This window comes from Cucurbita pepo, chromosome 5 (genome assembly GCF_057944985.1).
Source record: "Cucurbita pepo subsp. pepo isolate OVF chromosome 5, ASM5794498v1, whole genome shotgun sequence".
NCBI lineage: Eukaryota > Viridiplantae > Streptophyta > Magnoliopsida > Cucurbitales > Cucurbitaceae > Cucurbita > Cucurbita pepo.
In genome coordinates, this window is record NC_141802.1 from 17,255,279 (window position 1) to 17,278,663 (window position 23,385).

Below are 23,385 nucleotides of genomic sequence, written 5' to 3' on the forward strand. Positions count from 1 at the left end.
AAAACCCGAGGCTGACCCAAGTCCAACCTAAGTTTGACGGTTGGCTAGGTCGATTCAATTCAACTGTTCCATGAGTATATAAATAAGGGAAATATCGTGAGTATATGAATAAGAAACAGTATTTCTATTGGTTTGAAGGCATAACATGGACAATATAAATCAATACATGGGTATCTCGAGGATCACTGTCTTGAACAAGTGGTATTAAATTCATGTCCTAACTTAACCATGATGGCAGAGTCCATTCCTCGAGTGTGTTGAACAAAGTTACAATCCTCGAAAACATAGTCATACATAGGTATCTCGAGGATCACCGTCTCAAACGAGTGGTATTAAATTCATGTCCTAACTTAACCATGATAGTAGAGTCCATTCCTCGAGTGTTGAACAAAGTTACAACTCCCGAAAGCATAGTGATGGAAATGACTCCAATAAAAGCTACGATTAGGGATTCAATTCAACATTTCCTAGTACGGTTCATATTAAAATTTTTAGCCTAATTAATAAACGTACTTGAAAATAATATTTATAAACTTAAAAACTAATTTTTTTTTAATGTAAATTCGTCCCATAAAAAAAAAAACCACATTAAAAAAAAAAAAAAAACATTTGAATTTATTTTAAAAATATTTATACTTAATTAAGTGAAATTACAATATTACCCTTCAACCTTTTCATCGTCGCTTAAAAACATAAAATAACCAAACGAGGCACTAATATTTACTTCCTCCCCCTGCCTGAGGCGCGCTCCGCCAATTGCTGGGGCCTCTGAAACGCAGAGGCGCGAAAAAGAGTGGAATCAAACGGGCATTTCTGTGTTCATTCTTGCTAGCTAGGGTTCAGCTTCCGAGCTCTCACTCCCATGGCCGCCTCCACTTCCGTCGACTCTTCTCTCTGGTGGGATCCTTTCTGTCTACTTCTTACTGAGCTCGAAAATGTCCCCCTCTCTTCTGCAGAACTTCCTCCAAAACTGGTGACAATTCCTCCCCTTTATATTTCAGGCGGGAGTGATTCTGTGGACATTAACCGTGGCAGTGTCTTTTTTCAGGTGAAAAAATTGGACGACAACCGTGCTTGGTTCTTGGATACTGTTTCACTCTTCAAGAAACCGAATGAGAAATCGAGGGCGGCTTTAGATTCTCAGGGAATCAAAATAGGAGCACACACATTGTCTATACAATCTGAGCTTAAAGACAAGGCTCTCAAGCTCAGCTCCTATCTGGTATGCCTGTTTGCTTTGTATTCTGCAGTTGTTGTATTCGGATTTTGAATGTTTTCCACTGCATTTCAAATGTCACTTAGCTAATAATTCACTTCTTTCGTTAGTCTTGTTGTATGCACGAAAACATGAGAATTCTGTTCTTCTTACTATTTTATTTTAAAAAAATACGATCTTATCGTTGATTAATGAAAATGAACAAAATTGTTCGAAGGATATGAATTTCTATGATAAGTGAGAATGAACAAAGTAAAGGGTAAGAAAAAAAACCACAGAGGGATTATCATCCCAACTAAAACAAGAGAATAAAAGACTTGAAAGAATAGAGAGCATGAGAATTCTCATATTATATTTACTGGACATGTTACTTTTTTTTCCCCTTGATAAAATAATATATTATCGTTTTATTTATTGATGATATCCTTGTATCTGTCGGTTTCAGTGTCTGGACGAGGTGCAATCATACATTCTGGCTGAACGAACCACTGAACACGAAAATTTAGCTAGCAATTCCCCATTTCAGGAACTTCTTCACTTGGTTAGTAGCTTGTTCCATTTCTTCTCATCTGTACCTTTAATAGACACCTTTCGAGCTAGGTGTTACATTTCTTTTTCCTCAATGGTGGAGATTCAATATTTAATCATATATTAAGTCAAGTCTATGATGATAACGAGTAGCTACACTAGGTGGACTTTAATGAGTCAGTAGAGATGAGGTATCCACTCTAGTCAAATGAGATACAAATAATGGCAAGGCACTAGTTGAGTCTAAGATAAGAGCAAGAAGCATCAACTTGATAGACAACTCATCAATAGAAGGAAAAACAGTATGAGAAAGAGGAACTTAAAAGAGCTGAAAGGTATGGAAACCACAAACATATTACGAAAACAAGAAAACGCAGGTGAACACTTTTTGTACATTGGGTTTGCAAGATCTAGCTCACCCTTAAAAATGGAGAGTACCTTCCAACATTAGGCAAAGGAGGAAAAACACTTCAAATCACCTTTTAGGAGGACGATTTTTTCTTAACTTTTGTGACCACCTAAAAATTATAGGATTATGACACAGTGGGAGCATTATGAACAAGAATGATGATTGGGAAGGAAGCAACCTTGCAACTCGCTTGAAGATGCATTTCTGTCTATCAACCTTAAGCCCAAACAACAACTAGAACACATGGAAAATTTGTTGATGTTATTGAAAGAGCCCTTCCATACTATCATTTATAAACTGGAGTTGGAGTAGATGCATTCTTTCCTTCCCACCCAGAAACCTTTTATACGATCTCCCTCTAAATCCTTAAATTGCTGTTTGCCAAAATATCAATCACCATAACCATCATGGGTTGGAAGTGGTCATAGGGACCAATGGAAAAAGTAAAAGGTTTAAGGGAATAAGATCAAACCATGGTAAAAATCTACCTCGAAAATTAATATTCTATGTGTTTTCTTCGCAACTAAATGTAGTAGTGTGTTAAGTATGTCTCGTGAGATTAGTAAAGCTGTGCCTAAGTTGGCCTTGATACTCAAATATATTTTAAAATTGTCAACTGCCACCATGAAGAGGAGAGGAAAGGGTTCTTTTATTTATTTATTTTTGTTTTCAAGTTGGTGGGGCTGCTTGAAAGGTTGGGGCATGTGATATTTTGATCTTGTAAATCATCTAAAAAACTTATGAATGCTAGAAATTTTATGTAGGTTGTAGGACCAAAGTAGTGGCAATCATTTGAGCTGTGTTGTCAAGCAACACTTAGATTAAAACTCAAACAGTATTGTTCATTTGATTTTTTTGTTAAATTTCCTGGTTAAGTTTAATAAGTTTTCTAGTTTAGTTAAGCTAGTGTTTTCCAAGATAGTGAAATCACTCTCAAGAAAAGGATGGCTAGACAACCACGAGTGGTGGGCATTGACCTAGTGGCCATAAGAGCCTCCTCCAAAGGCACCAAATGCAACTCACCAACCAAAACCTCATCCTTACCGATGGTAACTCAAACAAATTTCCGTTGGTGGAGTTTGAGAATTTTATCGTCTTTAATTAGGACTTGGCAAATTGAGTCCATAATGACTGTAAGATCTTGTAGCGAATTTGGGTTCTTCAATTGTGTTTTGATTTCTCTTTATGTTTCCCCATTGCAAGCAGTATCTAATAATCTGATTTTGGTTCAAATAGCTATGAAAACTGCAGGAGAATCCTAAATATAGAAATTTTAAAATTAATCCACTAGCATTTTACGTCATATTTAAGAACTCAAATGAATATGTTCTACATGTTTCATAATACTTTCTAAGTTCTTGTTGTCTTATTTGGTTTTATTATTTTAATGAAGGTTCTACTTGAATATTACATTGAACGGCAGTGCTTGCTGAAATGTACAAGGCGCATACTCTTGCATGCTTGTAAGTTCATTTTGATGAGTGATTCCCGTTTCTGATTTGTTTTCTTCTTTTTCCTCTCTTTCTGTATATATGAACTTCTCTAATTTAGGACTGCTTATTTCCAATAGATATTAATGTTTGCTTAATGCCTAATTGATTTTATTGATGTTCTCAATGTAGTATATGTTGGAAATGGTTCCAAAAAAGGTGATATTTGTGACAAGGCACTAAGTCTGGTTACTGATGGATTGGAAAGCAAACTTATACTTGTCTTGGAGAGCCTTATGTCCTCCGCTCACCCTGAGCAGATGGTATGGTTAGAATGGATGATGCTTTCTCCTTTTCTCCTTTACTGTTGCATTATTGTAAAAGCATGTCTTATTGCTACCTTTCTCAATCATGTTGTATTATATGTTCTTCTAATTTGAATATCCTGGACACCTTTTTGCTCTTTCCTCTTTTGATTCTAAATACTAGGCGATGATACTTGTTGCTTTTAGTTAGTCCTAGAGTTTACCCAACAATGCATATGATTTTCTTGCATCCATTTTTGTGGGACATTCATTCCATGGAGTGAAGAAGACTTTGTGGCTTGCTTTCAACAAAGTTTTTTTTTTTTTTTTTTGATTTATTAGAAACGAGAGGAATAAAAATCTTTTGAGGGATTCTTTCTCTACGTTTGATAGTTTTTTGGATTTAATAATTTTTCCTGCTATGTACTGGCTATGATTTATTCTTTTGGATTGGAGTATGTCTATCAGTAGTTGTGGAGGCCCTCTTTTTGGGCTGTCATTTTGTTCCCTTGTAGTTGCTCATAAGAAAAACTAACATGGTATATTAAATAGATTGAGCTTCCACTAGTAACCAAATGTGTAAAACTAGTGGTTGTCTCTTGAGATTATAGGTTTTTTTTTTTTTTTTTTTTTTTTTTTTTTTTTTTTTTTTTTTTTTTTTTGTCTTAAAGAGATTTGATAGAAATTGAGCTTTCATTGAAAATGGAATGAACATAAAAGGGGCTTACAAAAACTACATCCCAGAAAAAGGTGCCTGAGCAACAATTAAAGTTCTAGCAGGATAAGAAAGGGCTCCAAAATAGGATCGAGAGGATAATTGCAAACATCCTTCGAGGTAGATTCTCAAAGGGTAAAATTAAACTTAGCAAGAGCTCACGTCTCTGTCCGTGACCATGCCTTCTCTATTATCACGTGTGATTAGTTGAGGTGATTGTTGCCTGGACACTCTCAAAATGCTAAAAGAAGAAGACAATTACCTTGAAATCAGAGCGTATAACCTATTTCTTGTTTCTTCTGAAATTGTTGCTTTGAATGTCACTTGGATGTTTACTTCTGTCCCTATAACACCCACCCACCACCACATTTGTTGATGATTTTAACTGGATATTAACCGTTGGAATGCTATGTAGGACATTGACCTTTTCACATTTTGGGCTGAAGAGACTTTGACAGAAGATAATCTAATTTTGGACATTCTGTTTATTGCATACTATGAGTCATTTGTTAGATGTAATGGTGAGCGATGGAGGGCATTGTGCCTGCTTTATAAGGTACATCTGTTTCTTCTATTGCTATCTCTCTCTCTCTCTCTCTCTCTCTCTCTCTCTCTCTCTCTCTCTCTTGGATAACGTGTGTCCAGGCCAGTGTATCTCTTCCTTTGTTATACTTCTATAAGTATTCTACTATCCTATATATGCTAACGATGCAAGTGGTCCAGGGAATCATATCTGGATCTTATAACATTGAAATGCTTTCAATATCAAGTGCAGCAATACATTCTTCTTGTCAAGTTAAAGTTCGACTATTATTTATCCTTATGGAAACGTTGGACCTAGAAAGTCTTCTCCAGATGGTTCATGATCAAACAACTTTCAGGTTTTCATCTTGTTTGGTAACGTTTTTATATTTTAGGATTGCTAGGTGGCCAATTAATAAGGATGTTTTACCTTTTCTTTATGTACATATAGTTTCAATCACTGTTGAAATGTGAAAAGTGTAGAAGCGTGTAAAAGCGATTGTGAAAGTGTAAAACTGATTGAATGTTTCCGTTGATAGTCCTCATTCAATGGTTCAAGCGGAATCAAAGAATTCTTAAAGAAAAGAGTATGGTTTGGTTTGAATGTTTTGATCTATCTAGGCTAATGGCTTCTCATTAGTGTTCACTTTCAAACTTCTTTGATCATTATTCAAGTGTTGTTTCTTCAAATTGGGATCCTCTTATTCATTCTTCCTAATTGTTTTTTTAAATTTATTTTCCTATTTTCTGTCCTCATCCATTTATTTGTAACTTCTGATTTATGTTAGTTTTCCTAAGTAGGAGTCACAATGCCAGTAGAGATCATATACTATTTTTATATATGTGGATGTATGAATTTAAAGCTTGCTAGTAGGATACTTCTTGAGGCGTGTTTTTAAATACTTAACACCTTTAGTTCTAGGTAGTTGCTAGAAATTAGTCGGCTATTAATCGGTTGTGATTGTGTTTGTAAATCGTGCTGTTGTCTTTTAGAGATTGGGGAGCTTTTTGTTTAAGGAGGTTCCATCTATTGGCGTTAGCAAATTTCTCCCTGTTGATGAATATTCAATTATGTTTAACATCGGATAATAATATATGAAATCCATAATATGTAAAATAAAGATAAAATATTTATTAAATTTAAGTTCAGTCTAAAAAATTTTAAGCTTATTTTGAATGGGCTTTTGAAGTTTTAAAAGTGATGAACATTTTCTTGAACTTTCCCCAGATCTTTCTTCTTCGATCTTTTTTGGTTTCCAACTTTTTTTGGTTTGATAGAAAGACTTTGGACATGATAAGCCTTTTTTTTCTCTTCTTTGAGATCAACATGTGATCCCAGGGAGAAGGGATGTTAGAATTTGGTCCCCCAATCCTTCTAGGGGTTTCTCTTGCCATTCATTTTTTTTTTTTTTAGTTTCGTCTTTCCTTTCTCTCTCCATTGTGTCCATTGTCTTTTCCTCTATCTGGGAGGTTTAAATTCAAACAAGATCCTAGTAGAGTATTAATGGGTTATGCTAGAAATGTTAATAGTGACATTATTATAATTACTTCGTATTTTTTAGGTTGAGTCGATTTTAAATAGTGGGAGTAAGGGAGTTTAGATATTAGGGAAAGTATGGAGAATCTATCCATTGTGGATTGTGGGAGAATGATAATCCACTTAAAAAACTATAACCAATGTGATTTCTCTTTATATTGCAATACGTTTTCTTAATATCGGAATCTTGCCAGCTAGCCCTCTATGAATAGCAAATCATGGGTGCCTCTTTGCCTCCAAGTTTTGATGGAATTTGTTAAATATGTTTTTTTTCCCATTTCGTCTTTTCCAGGAGTTCTCTTATGTGTTATTTTTGGTGGGCATTCAAAAAAAAAAAAAAAAAAAAAAAAAAAAAATTTCCATGGTTAGACTTTGTGGCTTGATGCTATTAGGGGTATTATGTAGGACGTGTGGTGAGAGAGAAATTGAATACTGAGGCTTCTTTTGTTAATAGCATACAACATTTAGTCTCTTGGTGGAGTTCAAATCACAAAGATTTCTTTTGTAATTGTAGTCTTTCCATGATGGTTAGAAATTGGAAAGCCTTTTTGTGATAGTTTGTCTTTGGGAGAATTGGAACTATTTTTTAGGACAGGAGCATTTCGTTGGGACCATCTGAGAGATCAGTGTTTTCATCTCTTCCTTGTTGAGTTCCCTTGTGAAGGACTTGTGTAACTATGGCCTTAATTTTCTCATCGGCTTTAGATGGCTTTGCCTTGTTTATTTCATTTTTTTGATGAAATGTTCCCCATAAGAGTAGGATTAGGGGCAACTACTTGTGTCTATTACTTATTAATTTGGTTTTTTAGCATTTTTTCCTAATAGGTCATGTCTCTCTTTCTTATCTCTCATTTTGAAGTACTTTTCCATTCCACAGGCAGGGTGCTTCAGTTTTTACCTCGTCTGATTTTCAAGAGATGGATGCAATAGTCTCTAGTTTGAATGCTTTCGAAATAAAAGAAGCAGGCCCTCTGTTACTAACATGGGCAGTTTTCTTGTGTCTAATATCATCACTTCCCGGAAAAGAGGAACACAATGGGCTGCTGGTATGTGGGTCTGCGAAAAGTGCTTGTTTGTTCGAGAATTTATGAATACTACATATTATTTCAATTTCAACTTTTTGTTCATGACCAGGAGATTGATCATGTTGGCTATGTTCGTCAAGCTTTTGATTCGGCAGCATTCAATTATTTTCTTGATATACTTCACAGTGATTTACTGAAGGAATCGGAAGTATGCTGCCTTTACTTGGTTTTCTTATTCTTATCCAATCAATAAATGAATTTGACAGCTCTGATATCCCGTTCGTGCTTTGTGCATGATTCTGACTCATTTTAGTTTCTACTTTTTTTTTTTTTTTGTAAGGTTTGTTAATCTTTGCGTACTAAAATACATTGTATTTAGTATTTTTCACTTTTTTTTTTTTTTTTTTTTGTAGGGACTCGTTGTTGGCTATCGAAGTGTCTTGAGAACCTTTATTTCTGCGTTTATTGCATCGTATGAAATTAATCTTCAGGTACACATTTCAATTTGATGCTTGCTTGGAATAGTTGATGCTTGGTGCAGTTGGATTAGAGGGTTTTTTTTTTTTTTTTGAAATTATTTTCTAATTTTTATAAGTAAAATTAAAATTTAATTTTTTAAAATGAAAATAAAAAACAGAATTTTTCATTGATGTACTAACGTATACAAATACAAAGGACATAAAAAACTTGTACTCAAAACTAAAATACAAAATTCTAAGCTTAACATGCTTGAGAAGGAACTAACCGCTTCTATAACTTCAAAAGCTACCCGTGCTTTACAGATAGCAAATGCCTAATTTTACGGATTTTCTAAAGCTTTGCGTCATGTACTTCTCCAAGAAAAACTATTACTTTCATCTTCAAATACACTCCAAAAAGACTAGAAAAACTTGAAGCACAAAAGAACCAATATCTTCATAGAGAGAAGCAGCAACACTAAGAGGACGAATGAAGACCATCCACCTCAAACCAGATCTTTCGAAATCCCAAGACCTTTGAAGTCCTAATCAGCAACCAGGAAAAGATCCCAAATCTTCACAACTAAAGAATAGCTGCAACAAACTGAGAAACTTCGGAAAGGCAAAGAAATATAAGATTCCCAAGTCTTCAAATTAGAGTTAACCTTGTACTTCTTGTTTGACCTCATTAGTTGTTTGGGTTTACTTGGGCCAAGTTGTTAATTGGCTTCTTTAGTTTGTTTGTTAGTAATTAGTTTAATTATTAGGTGAACCATCCTCCAATCTTTTGTACATGCCGAACTTTTTGATAATAGTTATGACTTTTGTTGAGTAGTCGTCGAGTCCAATCTCTTAGATGCTAGGATTCATTAATACCCTTCTCTTATTCAACTTTGTCTGTATTGCAGGTGGAGGATGCTACCTTCCGGTCAATTTTGGATATTCTTTGCAATATATACCGTGGGGAGGTTTGGATGTATAATGATCATCAATTGTGATCATTCTGTACTTGTTGCTTCTTGTTCCTGCTACATCATTTGCTGATAATTTTCTGTCTTTATTTTGTTGCGCATGAAATTGCAGGAGTCACTTTGCATTCAGTTCTGGGACAAAGAGAGTTTCACTGATGGTCCTATTCGGTGTTTCCTTTGTGACCTAGAAGGTGAATTTCCTTTTAGGGTCGTAGAATTTGTTCGTTTTTTGTCATCTCTCTGTGAAGGAGCTTGGCCAGCAGAATGCGTGTAAGTAGTGTCTCTACTCTCTAGTTTTTGTTGGCCTTGAAATCACAAGCAAAGCGCTCTTACCTTTGAAATCTGAAATTCTTAATCCTTGGGTGGAATATCATGTTGAATTACTACATTTTCAGCTGACTTGAAAAAATTGAAGTCAGGAAGCTTATGTTGAATAAGAAATTCTTAATTCTTTTTGTACGAAGAAAATACATATTTTTTTAGTTGGATCTCCGTGATTAGAACATTTTTTATTGAGAAATTTCCTTTAAGTTTTCTTATCAAGTAACTTCATTGGTTTGTAAGTTCTGAAGCAGGCTGTCCTAAGTCTCTCTTGAAGCCTCTTGTTGGATCCTCCCTTCAAGATATATACCTAATTTGGATACTTTTTTTTTTATATCATTCACAGTTTCTTTTATGGCTTTCAGTTTTGTACTGTGGTTCTTAGCTTGGTTTGATCTGTTTTTTTAGTTCTTTTTGGTTTCTTCTTTTCACTCCCTTGTTGGAGTTTGTTTCTTTGTGCATTCGTCTTTTTTCATCTCTTAATGAAAAGTCTTGTTTAGTATTAAAAAAATGAAAAAGAGAAAGGAAAAAAAAAAAAGAAAAGAAAAGAAAACTATTGCAAACCAGTTAGTACAGTGCATCAAATATCTAATTGTCCAACATATCGTGAATTTGTGTGCATTTAGGTCCAGCTCACCGTTAGGGGTGTAAAATTATGTGATCATTTTATGTGGTTCTTTCAGTAGAAGCAGATACCTCTTTTTCTTATATTGTTGGTACCTTCTGCGACATTTGAAATCAAAAGAAACAGGAGTTTTAGAGGGGTGGTCGTCTTAGGGGAGGTTTGAAGTACGGTTAGGTTCAGGTGTTTGGGGTCAAGTCCATAGGCTTTTTTTTGGGCTAATTTTTTTTATTGCAAGCTAGGACACCCCTTTCATTTCCTCTCCGAGTGTATAATTTATTTCTATTTGCTAGTCTTATCTTTACCTATGTTCCCACATTTGTCACCTCACCTTTATTTATTTATTTTTTCTATTTGTTCTTACTCACTTCTTTCTTCCATCTGATATATTGATTAATATCAATAGGTTTAACTTCCTAGATAAATCTGTGGGAATATCATCCTTGTTTGAGATTAATAGCAGTACCTCGGTGGATCGCATCCCTGAGTTTGTTGAGACCCAAGAGCCATTACTTGTGCCTGGAATGGAGGGACTTTTGATTCCCTGTAAGACACGTGGACAAGTTTTGAAAGTGGTTGGTGGAAATACTGTTCTTGTACGTTGGGAGGTAAGCAAATGAATTAATATTATTCTTCTACTTGTACCAGTTTTATCTTCTTTGGTGTTTGTGGTCTTTATCGCTTGCAAGACATCATTTTCAACATTTTTTTTTGGACATGTAATTTTACGTCTTTTGCATTGCTACACAATACCTTGTCCATACAGTAACTATGGTCTTTGCTTTATTTCATTGTCACTACCCACAATTCCATCCGTATTTAGTTCTTCATTGTGCATGTACCATTGATTATATGCTTTGAATGCGGATAGAATTGGTGAAAGCTGGACTCTTTAGTTTGGAATATCTATGTACGACATAACTTTGACAATTCAACACACAAGACACATGTCTAACACTTATTGAACATATTAAATATATCTTGGGCACTTGTGAGCATTATTTTGAAATTTTTTTGTACACTTGAGATAGTGTTAAAGTATTTTATTTATTTATATTTTTTAAAAGCATATTAGTCTAGGAACATGGTTAATTTTAAGTTACTCACCGGGTATTAACCCATTTAGAAAAATGTTTATTTGTTTTTTTTTAAAACAGAGCTTAAGAGGTTGAAAAGTACAAGTAGAATCTAGGACTTTTATGATGCTGTCCAGCTGGTATGAAAATCAAAACAAGAGCAATCACAAAATTTATAGATTTTTTGGCACATAGATATGGATATTTATTTGGTCTTTACCTTTTTTAAATACTTTGTTATGAGAAATTGAATAGGTAGAGAATTAATCTCTTTTTGTTTCTTCAAAAGTTTCATTTCTCGTTAAAAAGAGGAATTCAATTGTTAATAGTCTGTAATTAATTTCTCCAACTTGAAGCATTTCATCACTTCTTTTCACATTGATTTTTTTAATGTGAATTTTTTTGAAGGTTAGTATATAATTTATTATAATTAAAAATGTAGTTTAGTTAGTGTGCCTTTACCATGTTTGTATTTTAGTTAAAAAAAAAGATGATGCATCAAGTGGTGTGTTGTATCGGGGTCCTATTTTTCTGTTAGTGGTTCATTACGATTTGGTTTTTTGACTTTAACCATTTAATCTAACGTAATAGAAGTTTAGGAGGAGATGATTTATTTATCTTGAGTATATCTATTCAAGCATTAACTTAATATTGAAATCTTTCCGTTTAAATTAGTCAAATTCTTTTATCAATTTTATGTTGACCTTTTTTTTTTTTTTTTTTTTTTTTTTTTTTTTTTTTTGTAATATCGTTGTTTTGCAGTATAAACTATCAGGGATACTCATATTGCTCATGCGTTTGGCCCAAGGAATGTATTTGAACAACAATGAACAAGTTGTTATACTTGACTTGTTCAGTCGGATGGTTTCCTTTAACACGGTATTTTGTGCTTCTCTTTTTATGTTGTTTTGTTATTTTAGTCTGCCTTTTGAACTCTCTATTACTATCCATGTGGTTTTAAAGTTTCATTATTTTAAAACTTCTCTATGAACTGTTGGCACCCGTGCTACATTTTGGATTTGTAGATCAAGGATCATAAGGGCATGTCGGGAAAAGAATTTTAACATGAGAGAAGCAAGTCACCCATCATTTTGGCCTTACTTTGGTTTATAAAGCATTCATACTGTCACAATTATGACTTTTCTTCTTACTTACCATTGGAATTTTTTTTTGTATAGGCTGTCTGTTCTGCTTTAATGGGTGCTACACAGTTTTTCAATCCTCAAGTAGCAGACACAGCTCATCCGATGGAAAAGAATATGTGGTGAATTAAAATCCTTTCATTCGATTTAAAAGTTCCATTACTTGGAATGCTTATTTTTCATTCATCCATATAAATTAGTATTTTTCACCAGGGTGGTTGAGGTTATTTGCGTCTTGGTCAGAAATTTATCTCCTAATCCAAGTAATGCTGCCGCAATGTCCATGGGCCTGAATATTTTGTCAAAGATTTTGAAATGGTAATCTTATAATTCTTAAAATTCTTTTCCACTTCGCAATGTTCTTTTTATGAATTCCTTTTATTTATTTAAATTTTTTTCATCTTGGTCCTAGTTTTCCTGCTACAGTCACTCCAGTGGCACTCAAGGCAAATATTTTCAATGTTTCTGGTCGTGATGCACTGAGGTGGAGCATTCCTTCATCTTCATTTTCTATTTTGTTTATTTTTGCTTGAAAATATTTATTATTCTGTTGCTAACTTGCACGTTTTCATCAACTTAATACTGCATTAATTCATATGGTTAGTTCTGTAAATCCTAATAATTGGATTCCAACAGCAGCACAAAATTTTCTTAGTCGATTACTATAGGTAAAATTATGAAACAGTTGGTTTCAATTTTGCCTCACAAACTTCAAATAATTTTACCTTAAAACATTTTAAATTGTTTCATGGAAATCCTTTGTTAGCAAACAGAATAAAAGACTGAGGATAAAATTAAAATTTTCAAAACATTATATGAAAAATTGAAACCAACTACTAGGTTATGAGCAATATTGTTCCTGGGACATCCAAGACTGCCATTACTTTTGTATGGGTTGAAATTTTGGTACTTTAAGGTTTGATGTCCCATCCATAGTCTATGGATCCTTTTTATGAGGAAGATTCTTTTCTTCTTTCTTTATTCTTAAACAAATGTGTGGTTATTATACATGTATTTCTACTCGTATGCATCATTAATTAACTTCACTGACTTTATTGAGTTCACAAATGATAATTTATTTCTTTCGTTCTTTATATTTTTTCAGTGAATCATGGCTTCAATTGGGAAAGCTCGCAAAGATGTTGCTTATTGACTCTGAGTATAATGATATTGACTCCCCACTGTCTATATCATGTATGTTTTGCTGTAGCTTTTAATAGTTTGTGGTTGATATGGTTTATTTCGTTTTGGCCTCCTCACTTTCTTGACTTTTTATAAAACTGGGTGTTGTAGTATTTTATTAATCTTTCTAGGATTCTTTTTCGTGGGTTCCTCTGTGAAATTTCAAGTGAGATAGTGAAACTCAAACTAGTTCTTGTACTTGGCAACCTGTTGTTGTTGATGTCCTTACTTCAGTGCACGATGCATACTAGCATGGTCTCATTCTGGTGAACTGTTGAACTTTTCAGTATTGGACTTTACCATGCAGCTAGTGGAGACTGGATTAGAAAATGATGCTATCCTAGCTCTTATTGCTTTCTGCCTCCAGTATATTCTAGTAAATCATGAGTACTGGAAGTACAAAGTCAAGCATACTCGTTGGATTGTTACTTCGAAGGTATGTTCCCTTTTGTAATTCATATTTTCTCGGCCTAAGGTGTTGTTTTGTTACTCTGTAAAAGTCTCTGACAATAAAATCTTACAATTCTACCTTCAGTTGTGCGAACCAATTTTATTAATTGTTCTAGAAAATTTTTAAGTTTGGACATACTTTTTTGTAATCGTCTTTCAAATTGAATAATATATTTTAAATCGATTGCTATAAGTATCTTTTGTGCCTGACATGATCTTTCCAAAACTATTTTTCTCTAAGATTGCACTGATTTAAAATTTAGGAGGACACTTTTCTTCTTTTATCAGGAAACTAGCCTTATCTTTTAATGTCAAGGATCTACGTTAGCTTGTAGTTGGGAGGGTCTTTCTTTTTTTTTCGTTTTATTAAGTTTATTTAGGAACTTGACTGGTTGGAACTTTTTAAATTTGAATAGTTTACGTTTCATGTAAAAACAAAGAGGAGTGTCTTGGTAAATGCTTGGCTCAAATATTTGTTCAATTTCTGTGTCATTATCCATTCTGTTGCAGGTGCTTGAAGTGACGAGGAGATGCATTCTTTTAAGCTCAGGTACCGGAAAACTGGGCCCAGTTGTCCAGAATATGCTGCTTTCTGATTCTTCCATTCATAACACTCTTTTTCGAGTGGTTTGTACGACTAGACAAGCTCTTGAGGTCTGTCTAATGAAAGTAATTTGCGCATATTTTAAGCTTATTTGTCTTGTATTGCTGACATGGGGGATTATATTTATCAGAAACTATATGTTAGCCGTCTTTCTGATCCAAGGGAGATTGAGGGGTTAGAACATAGCATCTGTTCTGTGCTGGAAATTCTTTTCATCATGCTCTCTTCATTTTCAAAGGTATTTCATGATTGTATCACTTTTTTGTTTTTTAAATGCGATTGAATCTTAGTTACATTATACAAGCTTCGGATTGATATAATGGTTCCATCTTCTTCGTAGTCTTTATGCATTTCTAATCGAATATATTTTGGATTCTATTATTGTTTTTCATTATATTTTTAATATCTAGATAGATAAATTAATATCATGAATTTATTGTGTTTGATGAATTAGAAATTGGTGAGATTAGCTGTATGACTTTAATATGTCCATTTCAGGATTTGTCGGCAGCACCTACCGTCTTTCATCAAGCGTTGACGTCTTTGAAAACTAAACCAATGCCTATAGCAGCAGCCACCATTTCTTTGTTATCATATTTTCGAAATGTGGTATGAATATATTTACTTTTTGAAATTCCGTTTGAAAAATTATTTTCCAATAAATAACTGTCGTTCCAATAATTCATAAAATATCTTGAAATGAGTGAACTGCTCTGTAGTTTTTCTTTCCTTTGTTCTCTCTTCAGAAGTATATTAATAATGTTTTTATGTACTAAAATTTCTTTAATTGATGATATGATAAAAAAGAACATTAAAAGATTAAACTTCTTAGCAAAAGTTAAACAAATAAAATAATGTTAGGTGAGCTCCTCACTTCTTTGAAGCATGGTGTCCTAATGCCCCTAGAAAATCTGGGAGGATGTTGTTAAGGATGTGGGTGAACTGTTTAGTGAGTTCTACAAATGAAGTATTCGAAGTATTATTGATTTAGCGATGAATTAGATCTGTAGTATCTATGGATTATTATTTAGATTTATCTTATTTAGGAATTTATTTAGATTACCTAGTATCTAGGGAATTTTGATTAGAAATTTGGATTATCTATTAATTTAAATTTAGTCGGTCTTTCTCTATAAAAGCTGATGAGTTATAATAAATTTAAAATTAAACTTTTCAAAGTTTAGGGCATAGTTGAAATCTATCCCAAAGTTTAAAGATATTTGGTATAATTTAACCAAAAGTTTATACCAAATACCTTAAATATGCATTTCTTTGTACTATTTCATAACCTCTTGTGCTCTGCAATTCTGTTTAGTTTTCTACAAAAATAGTCCTTTAATCTGCTTATAGTCCACATTTTCCATTTATCCCCCTATTTGCAGCTTTTGCTTTCATTAATGAAATAATGTATGGATATGACTGATTTGATTTATTTATTTATTTCTCTTTCATTTATTTTTATGATTATTATATTCTGTACCAAAGATTCATGGGTTGTGACATTTATGCAGAGAGTACAAGTCGGTGCGGCAAGGGTACTATCTATGTTATTGTTAATCACAGACGATTTGCAACCACATTTATCTAGTGCATGCTTTAGTCTCGACGATGAGCAGGTGTAATACTCTTTCTTGAGATATTTCCACATTGATGATTTCTTTTTCATTGGACTAATTATTTTCGTTTGTGATGTTTCTTTATGCTCATGATTTTAGATAACTGATTTGAGGCATTCAATTGGGTGCATACTTCTTAAGAAATCTGTGTGGGACGAAGACCTCTTTGTTGCCATAATTAACATGTTGACTTCAGCAGCACTTTATCAGGTTGGTTCTCAAATCTACTTATTTTGTGGTTATTGAAAAGGAGGACGTACATGAATATAATCTTGGGCAAATGTTTGCATCCTTATGTGTGTTATGAGTACCGGTTGATCAATAATTCACCTTATTTTTCTAGTTACGATCTATTTTTAAACTTTTGTACAAGAGTGCTCGAGTGGAACTACGAAGCTGTGTTTGGTCTTGTATGTCTCCTCTTGATTTCTTTTGGATAAAAAATTGTATAAAATCTCAAGGATTGCAAGGTTTTTTCTATTTTTCCCTGTAAATTTCCATGATTGAAAGAGTATAATTTAGAATACTCCTATTATTTATATGTACCGCTGAACTTTGTCATTTGGTTCAAATACTCCTATTAGTTCAAAAGTTTTAATATTATTCTGGACTCTTCATAAATGTTTCAAATTTACCATGGAGATAGAAAACAGTTAAATTTTTTAAGAAAAAGTCATTGTCTAAATGTCGTTCTTTTGGACTTAATCCAAACAAGTATCCTATCACCACTAAGTTGTTTTAGGTTATCGGCACACTGCCTTGAGGATAGTTTTGAAACGTTAACGAAAGGTCAAAGGTAATGTTGCAATTTTAGAAAGGTTGAGGGTAATATTAAAATTTTAGAAATAAATGTCATTATTCTGACTTGGTATTTGTTTTCTTCATTCTTCCTCTCTGCAGCCTTCTTTTCTTGTTGCTTTATTAGCTAGCAAGGAGAATTTGAATGTTCAGCTAAATTCCAGTGGTGGTGTGAATCATCAAAGTAAAGAATCTTTGCCGACTTCATCAGGGTTGGAGAAATCAAGTTTGATTGATGCGCTTGTACAATATCTAAAGGAGGCCAACAATCATGCCAAAAGGTTCATTGCCTAAAAGAATCCTTCCCGATTATTGAATGATTAATCCATTTATTTGTACAATTTTATTGAGGTTCTATTTTCTTTTCGACGGGCGCTAGATTGCTTGTGTTATTTCATCTCTTGTCTTAACATTAGATATGTTTGCTATTTTTGATCTACAGCAACCTCCGGATACAGCTGAATATACTCAACTTTATGAAGGCACTTTGGCAGACAGCTGGTCCATTTATAATGATTTTGGATAGGATGAAAACCTCAGATAAGGTTTTGGAACAATTGACAGACAGTGTTTCACACTTTCTTTCTGGAGAAACTTGTGCCCCAAAAAATATTACTGAGATGCAGGCTCTAAACTCTGCTTACAAATATCTCTCTCTCTCGTCCACGATGGAAATAATGTCGTATGACATATTTCTGCAAAAAAAGTTGCTACATGGTGAGTCAATTGCGAAACAACAGGCTGGATCAAAGGACAAAGCTACGGTTGTTGCGAGCAATGAAAATCCAAAATCATTGGCGAGTCTCTCTGATGTTAAGAATATGTTATCAACTGCTTGTGATGGCTCCCTTTTAGGCAAGCTGACCAGGCTGCTTGCTTCCTGTCAATTCGATAATGAAACATATTACCGTGCGAAGGTGGTTTTCATTCAGTTTATTTTTTCTTTCTTTCATCTCTCAGCTTTTTAAAAAAAACACTGTAATCTCTATCCTTCTGTACTCCTAAGTTTTGATTTCTGCTTTTTTTTTTTTTTTTTTTTTTTTTTTTTTTTTTTTTTTACTTCTGTACTCTAGAGCTACCTTGACAAGTTGATATATTTTTCAGAGCTGTTTGCTGTTTTTGTCTATTGAACTTAACAAGTCTTGTACTTACTAACAGGTTGCTTCCAGTCTATTCCTTGTGCATGTGATGTCAAAATCAGCAACTGGTGATGGGGGAAGCATGTCAGTTTTATTGCTTGGGAAAATCCATGAAATGTTGAAAAAGGTTGAATTCTTTCATTGTCATTCCTCAAATCAAGGCCTTCCAAGGGCTTCGTTTGATAATTAAATTTTTATTGCAGTTTAATTTCATATCATTTTCTAATGGCAGTGATTCCTTTTGCAGCTTATCAGTTTGCCTGCCTTTGCAGAATTGTCAGCACAATATTTGCAGCGTGGTTACAGGTAGACTACTTTTTTTTTTTTTTTAAAGTAGACGTCTAAATTATTGTCCATTTCAATATTTGTGTATTCCGGTTTTATGTTGTTTATTTTATTTCCTTCTTTCATTTTCATTCCTTCTATTTATAATTTATTTACTGTCTTTTGCAGTGGAGGTGATGAATTGAACAGTTTGATATTGAGCGATCTTTATTATCATCTACAGGGAGAGCTTGAAGGCCGTAAAATTGGCTCTGGACCTTTTAGAGAGCTTTCCCTGTTTCTTATCGAGTCTGAAATTTTCCGTTCTTACCAACATAACTATGAAGATGACATTTTTGTGACCGCCAAAGATGCGTACTTGTTTGACCTCGTGCATATGCAGACAGATTTGGGATTAGATCTATGGGATTATTCAGAATGGAAAGAATCTAAGGCAATTGCAGCAAGAATGCTTAGTAGCATGGAGGATGTAAACTCAATGATGCTGGTCACCAGATCAAAACTTACTGCGTTGAAGGCATTGATAGCCATCTTGACTTTGATTCTCGATGACGTAAGTTTTGAGCATTCTAACAGATTGTTTTTTGTTCTCAATGATATTCTATCCTTATCAAAAGCATAAGTCATACCTAAACGAATACAAAGTGAAAACGAGAACAACTCTTAAAATAAATAATTCAAGATCGCCCTAACTTTGATCATAATTTACAACACACCTTGAGGTTGGTTGTATGTATTATACAATCCTAACTTGCTATTCAAATCTTCAAGGTTAGATCTTGGCAAAGGCTTGGTAAGAATATCCACCAATTGTTGTTCGGTAAGCCCATAGTTGAGTTGAAGTACTCATTATTGTCTTTTTCTGTCGATTTCAACATGTTTTGTCCTACCATGATGAACTAGGTTCTTTATGAATCAACTCTCTCGATATAAATGCCTTCACAACAAGCAAGTGCTCTAAATTCAACTTTTGCACTACCATTGACCATGGAGTTCTTTTTGATCCTCCATGTAACAAAATTACCTCATACAAAGGAACAATAACTTCAGTTCGATCTTCGACGCTGTGTTGTCAACTGTCCAATCTACATCAGAATATATCTCGATGTTTCTCTTGTCAGTTTCTTTGAAAAAAAAAAAGGACCAGTTATTTCCCGAAGTTATGTTGAGATATTTGAGGATTTGATATACAAATTCTCAGGTTCTTCATTGAGACTATGCATAAACTGACCAACCATACTAACAATAAATCCAATATTTGGACGTGTATGAGAAAGATAGATGTTAGTATGCCCCATTTTGGGGTGTGCTTTCATGATGGGGTCCAATTTTCTTTTGAGAGTCCATAGAAGAGTTTGCTAGTTTACATCCTAAAATACCAGTTTCTTTACGAAACGACCGGATGAAGGAATGACCTTGATTTAAGAAATATTTGTGTAATTCCTAGCCTTAAGTTGATCTCATTAATTTATTTGTATTGTTACCTAGTATCTAGGTATTTATTTGGTTTTATTATTACCTAGTATCTAAGGATTTATTTAGATGTATTGTTACTTAGCATATAAGGATTTAGTTAGCTTTTATGTATTATAAAAGAAACATGTACCTCTACGAAAATTAATATGAAATCAAGTAAGATAATTTACACTTATAACATGGTATCAAGTCATTCTATTTTGGGAAGCTGATTAATTGGCGTAGCCTTCATAGCTACCCATCTTCCTCCTTGACCAAAAGAATATAAAGCCTAAACTAAATAATCTCTAAGATTGCCTAACTTTGACCCAAATTTATAACACTTGTTTATTTATTTATTTATTTTTGTATTCTTCTTAATTCAAAGAAGTCTAAACAATGTTTACTTTGATGATTCGCTAATTTGTATGCCACATTTACGTTCTTGCAGACTTCGAAGAAAGGGGCTACAATTAGAAAAAAGAACATCGATCAACTTGCTAAGCATTGCATTGCAGACGTATGTCATTATCTCCATGCGACTATTGAATCGTTAACATTCGGTTTGGGTATCTCCGATTGTGTCCTTGGTTTTCTTACAGCCCAATTGGAATTGCTAATTCTCCTCATCAGATCTGCAGATAAGACTGTGCCTCTGTCTGTATGTGCACTTATTGTAAAGACCTCAGGCTCCGGTCTTAAACAGTTAAGTTCCATCCAGCCAGCTGCTGGAGCTAATAAGACAATTAATCTCTTACTGAAGTTGCTTCTTTCTTCTGTGGAATATCATGATCTTAATTCATGTTCTAATGGAGAAAGTGACCCTTCGTATGTCAAAGACTTAGCTGAATTTTCTAATGTTATGTTGGGACTGCTACCTATATTATGTAGCTTCACAACAAATGCTGAGCACTGCACCCTGGCTTTGACTACTCTAGACTTGATACTAAGAAAGTTTTTGTCGTCGGAGACATGGCTTCCTGTCGTACAGAAGCATCTCCAGCTGCAACATATTTTCGTGAAGCTTCAAGATGAGAACAGTTTTTCTTCTGTTCCTATATTAATGAAGTTTTTCTTGACCCTTGCTCGTGTTCGGGGAGGTGCTAATATGCTTATAGCATCTGGTCTCTTGTCATATCTTAAGTTATTATTTACTCAATGTTTTGATGACAGTACGTGCTCACGGTTCGACTATGATAGAAATAACTTAATCTCTGGTGATAGGCCTCAAAATTACCACCAATTGATTTGGAAACTTGGATTAGCTGTTATCACAGCTGTAGTGCAATCTTTAGGAGATGGTTCTTATCTAGATGTTCTTGATAATGTGATGAACTACTTTTTCTCGGAGAAAATGTATATGATCTCCTACCATCTGAATGCACCAGACTTCTCCCCTGATGAACATGACAAGAAAAGGTCACGTTCTGGAAGAACCAAAACTTCTCTTAGTGCTCTTAGAGATACAGAGCAAACTCTCATGCTGATGTGTGTGCTAGCAAGACATAGGAACTCGTGGGCCAGGGCGACCAAAGAAATTGATTCGCAGCTGCGTGAGAAATGCATTCATATGTTGGCCTTTGTTAGTCGAGTGACTCAACGCCATGGAGAATCTCCTGTCAGGGTTGCTCCTTTCATATGTCCTCCAAACCTCAAAGAGGAGTTTGAAGATTGCAAGAAACCATCGTTTATACGCTGCAAAAGTGGATGGTTTGCTCTTTCTCCTCTCGCTTGCGGATCAAAACCCGAGTTCTCTGGTCCCTCAACATCTTTGATAGTCAGGGGTCAAACCACTGAAAGTGAAGATCCAGTTTGTCAAACATACTTCTCTGATACTCTGGCCGTACATATCTATACAATTACATTCCTTCTTTTGAAGTTTTTATGTATACAAGCCGAGGGAGCTGCTCGAAAGGCCGAGGATGTGGGTTATGTTGACCTCACAAATTTTCCAGAACTTCCAATGCCCGAAATTTTACACGGGTTGCAGGTATTTCTTGTAATTGCTGCAAAGCCTATTAGTATTACTTCGTTAGCCACTTGGAAAACTAAATAACTGTCTGTCCATGTTTGTTATACAGGATCAAGCAATGGCTATCATTTGCGAGCTCTGTGATACCGAAACAAAACATATTGATATCGATGCCCAGAATGTCTGCTGTTTGCTGCTGCAAATTATGGAGATGACCCTTTACTTGGAACACTGTGTTGTGCAGATTTGTGGCATAAGACCTGTATTAGGCCGAGTCGAGGGCTTCTCAAAGGACGTCAAGTTATTACTGAAAGGTAAGATCTATCGTTACTTCATGCAAGTAAGATCCAAATACTGTTTTCAAACCCTTCTCTTGACCCCATTAATTGTAGGTGTGAAGAGGCATGCATTCTTGAAGCAATCAATGAAATCCTTGAAGCAGATACTGTCGTTTGTCTATCCTGGATTGGTGCCAAGTGAGAATTTTTGAGTTCTGGACTCTACACGCGAATGTTTTTAAAGATTTAAAGTCTTCGTCAAAAGGATCGTGATTCTCTTTTTAATAAGGAATTAGAGAATTTTCAATAGCTTTGTATATATATATGGTGCGGATTTTCCCACAGGCGTCGAGTTATATAGCTAGGATTGTAGTTCTAGTAAATATTATGAAGATGCAAGAGCCATATAATGCATTTTGGGAGCTTGTATGGGATTGATAGGCCTTTGCAATTGCAAAGATGAACTATATGCGAGAAATGTACACTTTCGGCTCAATGGGAGGTGGTTGGCCCATAAATGTGATTTCTGAAGTCATTTTTTCTCCCCATTATGTAGCTTAGTAGGACTCAATTTCTTAACTATGATAGGGAGATTCTTAAGTAGTGTGCACGAGTTGACTTGAGAATTTTTTTAGATCAATCCAAAATTTCGAGTTAGTTAGATTGGTGGCTGAGCAACTGAATAAAGTTCAATATCCCAACCCCAACTCAATATGTTGTTTTTTAGTTGGGTTCGATTGGATTGTCGGGTTGTCTTTTCTTAATTATTTTTAAAAAAATTATTTATCCATAGTACATGTTACATTATTAGTTAAAACTTTATAAAACTCATATTAAATATTAAAGTTACAATGCATGACTAGCATTTGTTACAAAGGTAAAAATATTCTCAATTTTTCATAATAATGTTAAAAGTATGATAAGATAGAGTTAAATTGTACCTCTATTTTCGAATTGGTTTAGTTATCTTAACCAAATGATGTAAATTTGTATATAACTTGAATTTTGTCTTCCAAAAAATTCGACAAAAAAAAAAAAAAAAATATAGATATATATATATAAAATTAAAATCTTATGTTAGAACGTAATAAACGATGATAAATCAAATTAACTTATAGGTGACACGGTAGATTTAATAGTAAAAAATTTTAAAATAAATATCATATAACTATGTTAATAATTATGTTCTTTCCATTTCTTTTTAATAAGTTTAGTATTATTTGCATATAATTATCGTTCATGATTTAAATTATGGATTTATACCTCACTTTCAAACAAAATAATAATAATAATAATAATAATAATAATAAAAAAAAAAAAGAAGAAAAT

General features: G+C 34.0%; 1 protein-coding gene across 2 annotated transcripts; it reads left to right on the forward strand.

Annotated features, from left to right (window-relative positions):
• Nucleotides 1–719: 719 nt before the first annotated feature.
• On the forward strand, nt 720–22,598 carry LOC111795266 (nucleoporin (DUF3414)). 2 transcript variants are annotated; one of them, XM_023677575.2, is made up of 32 exons: nt 720–973; nt 1,049–1,222; nt 1,662–1,757; nt 3,547–3,616; nt 3,776–3,906; nt 5,019–5,159; nt 5,327–5,484; nt 7,540–7,708; nt 7,797–7,895; nt 8,101–8,178; nt 9,054–9,113; nt 9,229–9,386; nt 10,466–10,667; nt 11,898–12,014; nt 12,314–12,399; nt 12,491–12,595; nt 12,690–12,761; nt 13,383–13,471; nt 13,747–13,895; nt 14,420–14,563; nt 14,644–14,751; nt 15,012–15,122; nt 16,025–16,129; nt 16,229–16,339; nt 17,030–17,208; nt 17,370–17,844; nt 18,086–18,193; nt 18,314–18,372; nt 18,520–18,904; nt 20,258–21,796; nt 21,888–22,092; nt 22,171–22,598. In XM_023677575.2, exons 1-32 carry the CDS (start codon nt 863–865, stop codon nt 22,266–22,268), a joined length of 5,892 nt encoding a protein of 1,963 aa, XP_023533343.2. In that variant the 5' UTR covers nt 720–862; the 3' UTR covers nt 22,269–22,598. The 2 variants fall into 2 exon arrangements, with proteins under 2 accessions (XP_023533343.2, XP_086980144.1); XM_087124018.1 differs by lacking the exons at nt 720–973; nt 1,049–1,222; nt 1,662–1,757 and adding an exon at nt 3,015–3,202.
• The last annotated feature ends 787 nt before the right edge of the window (nt 22,599–23,385 follow it).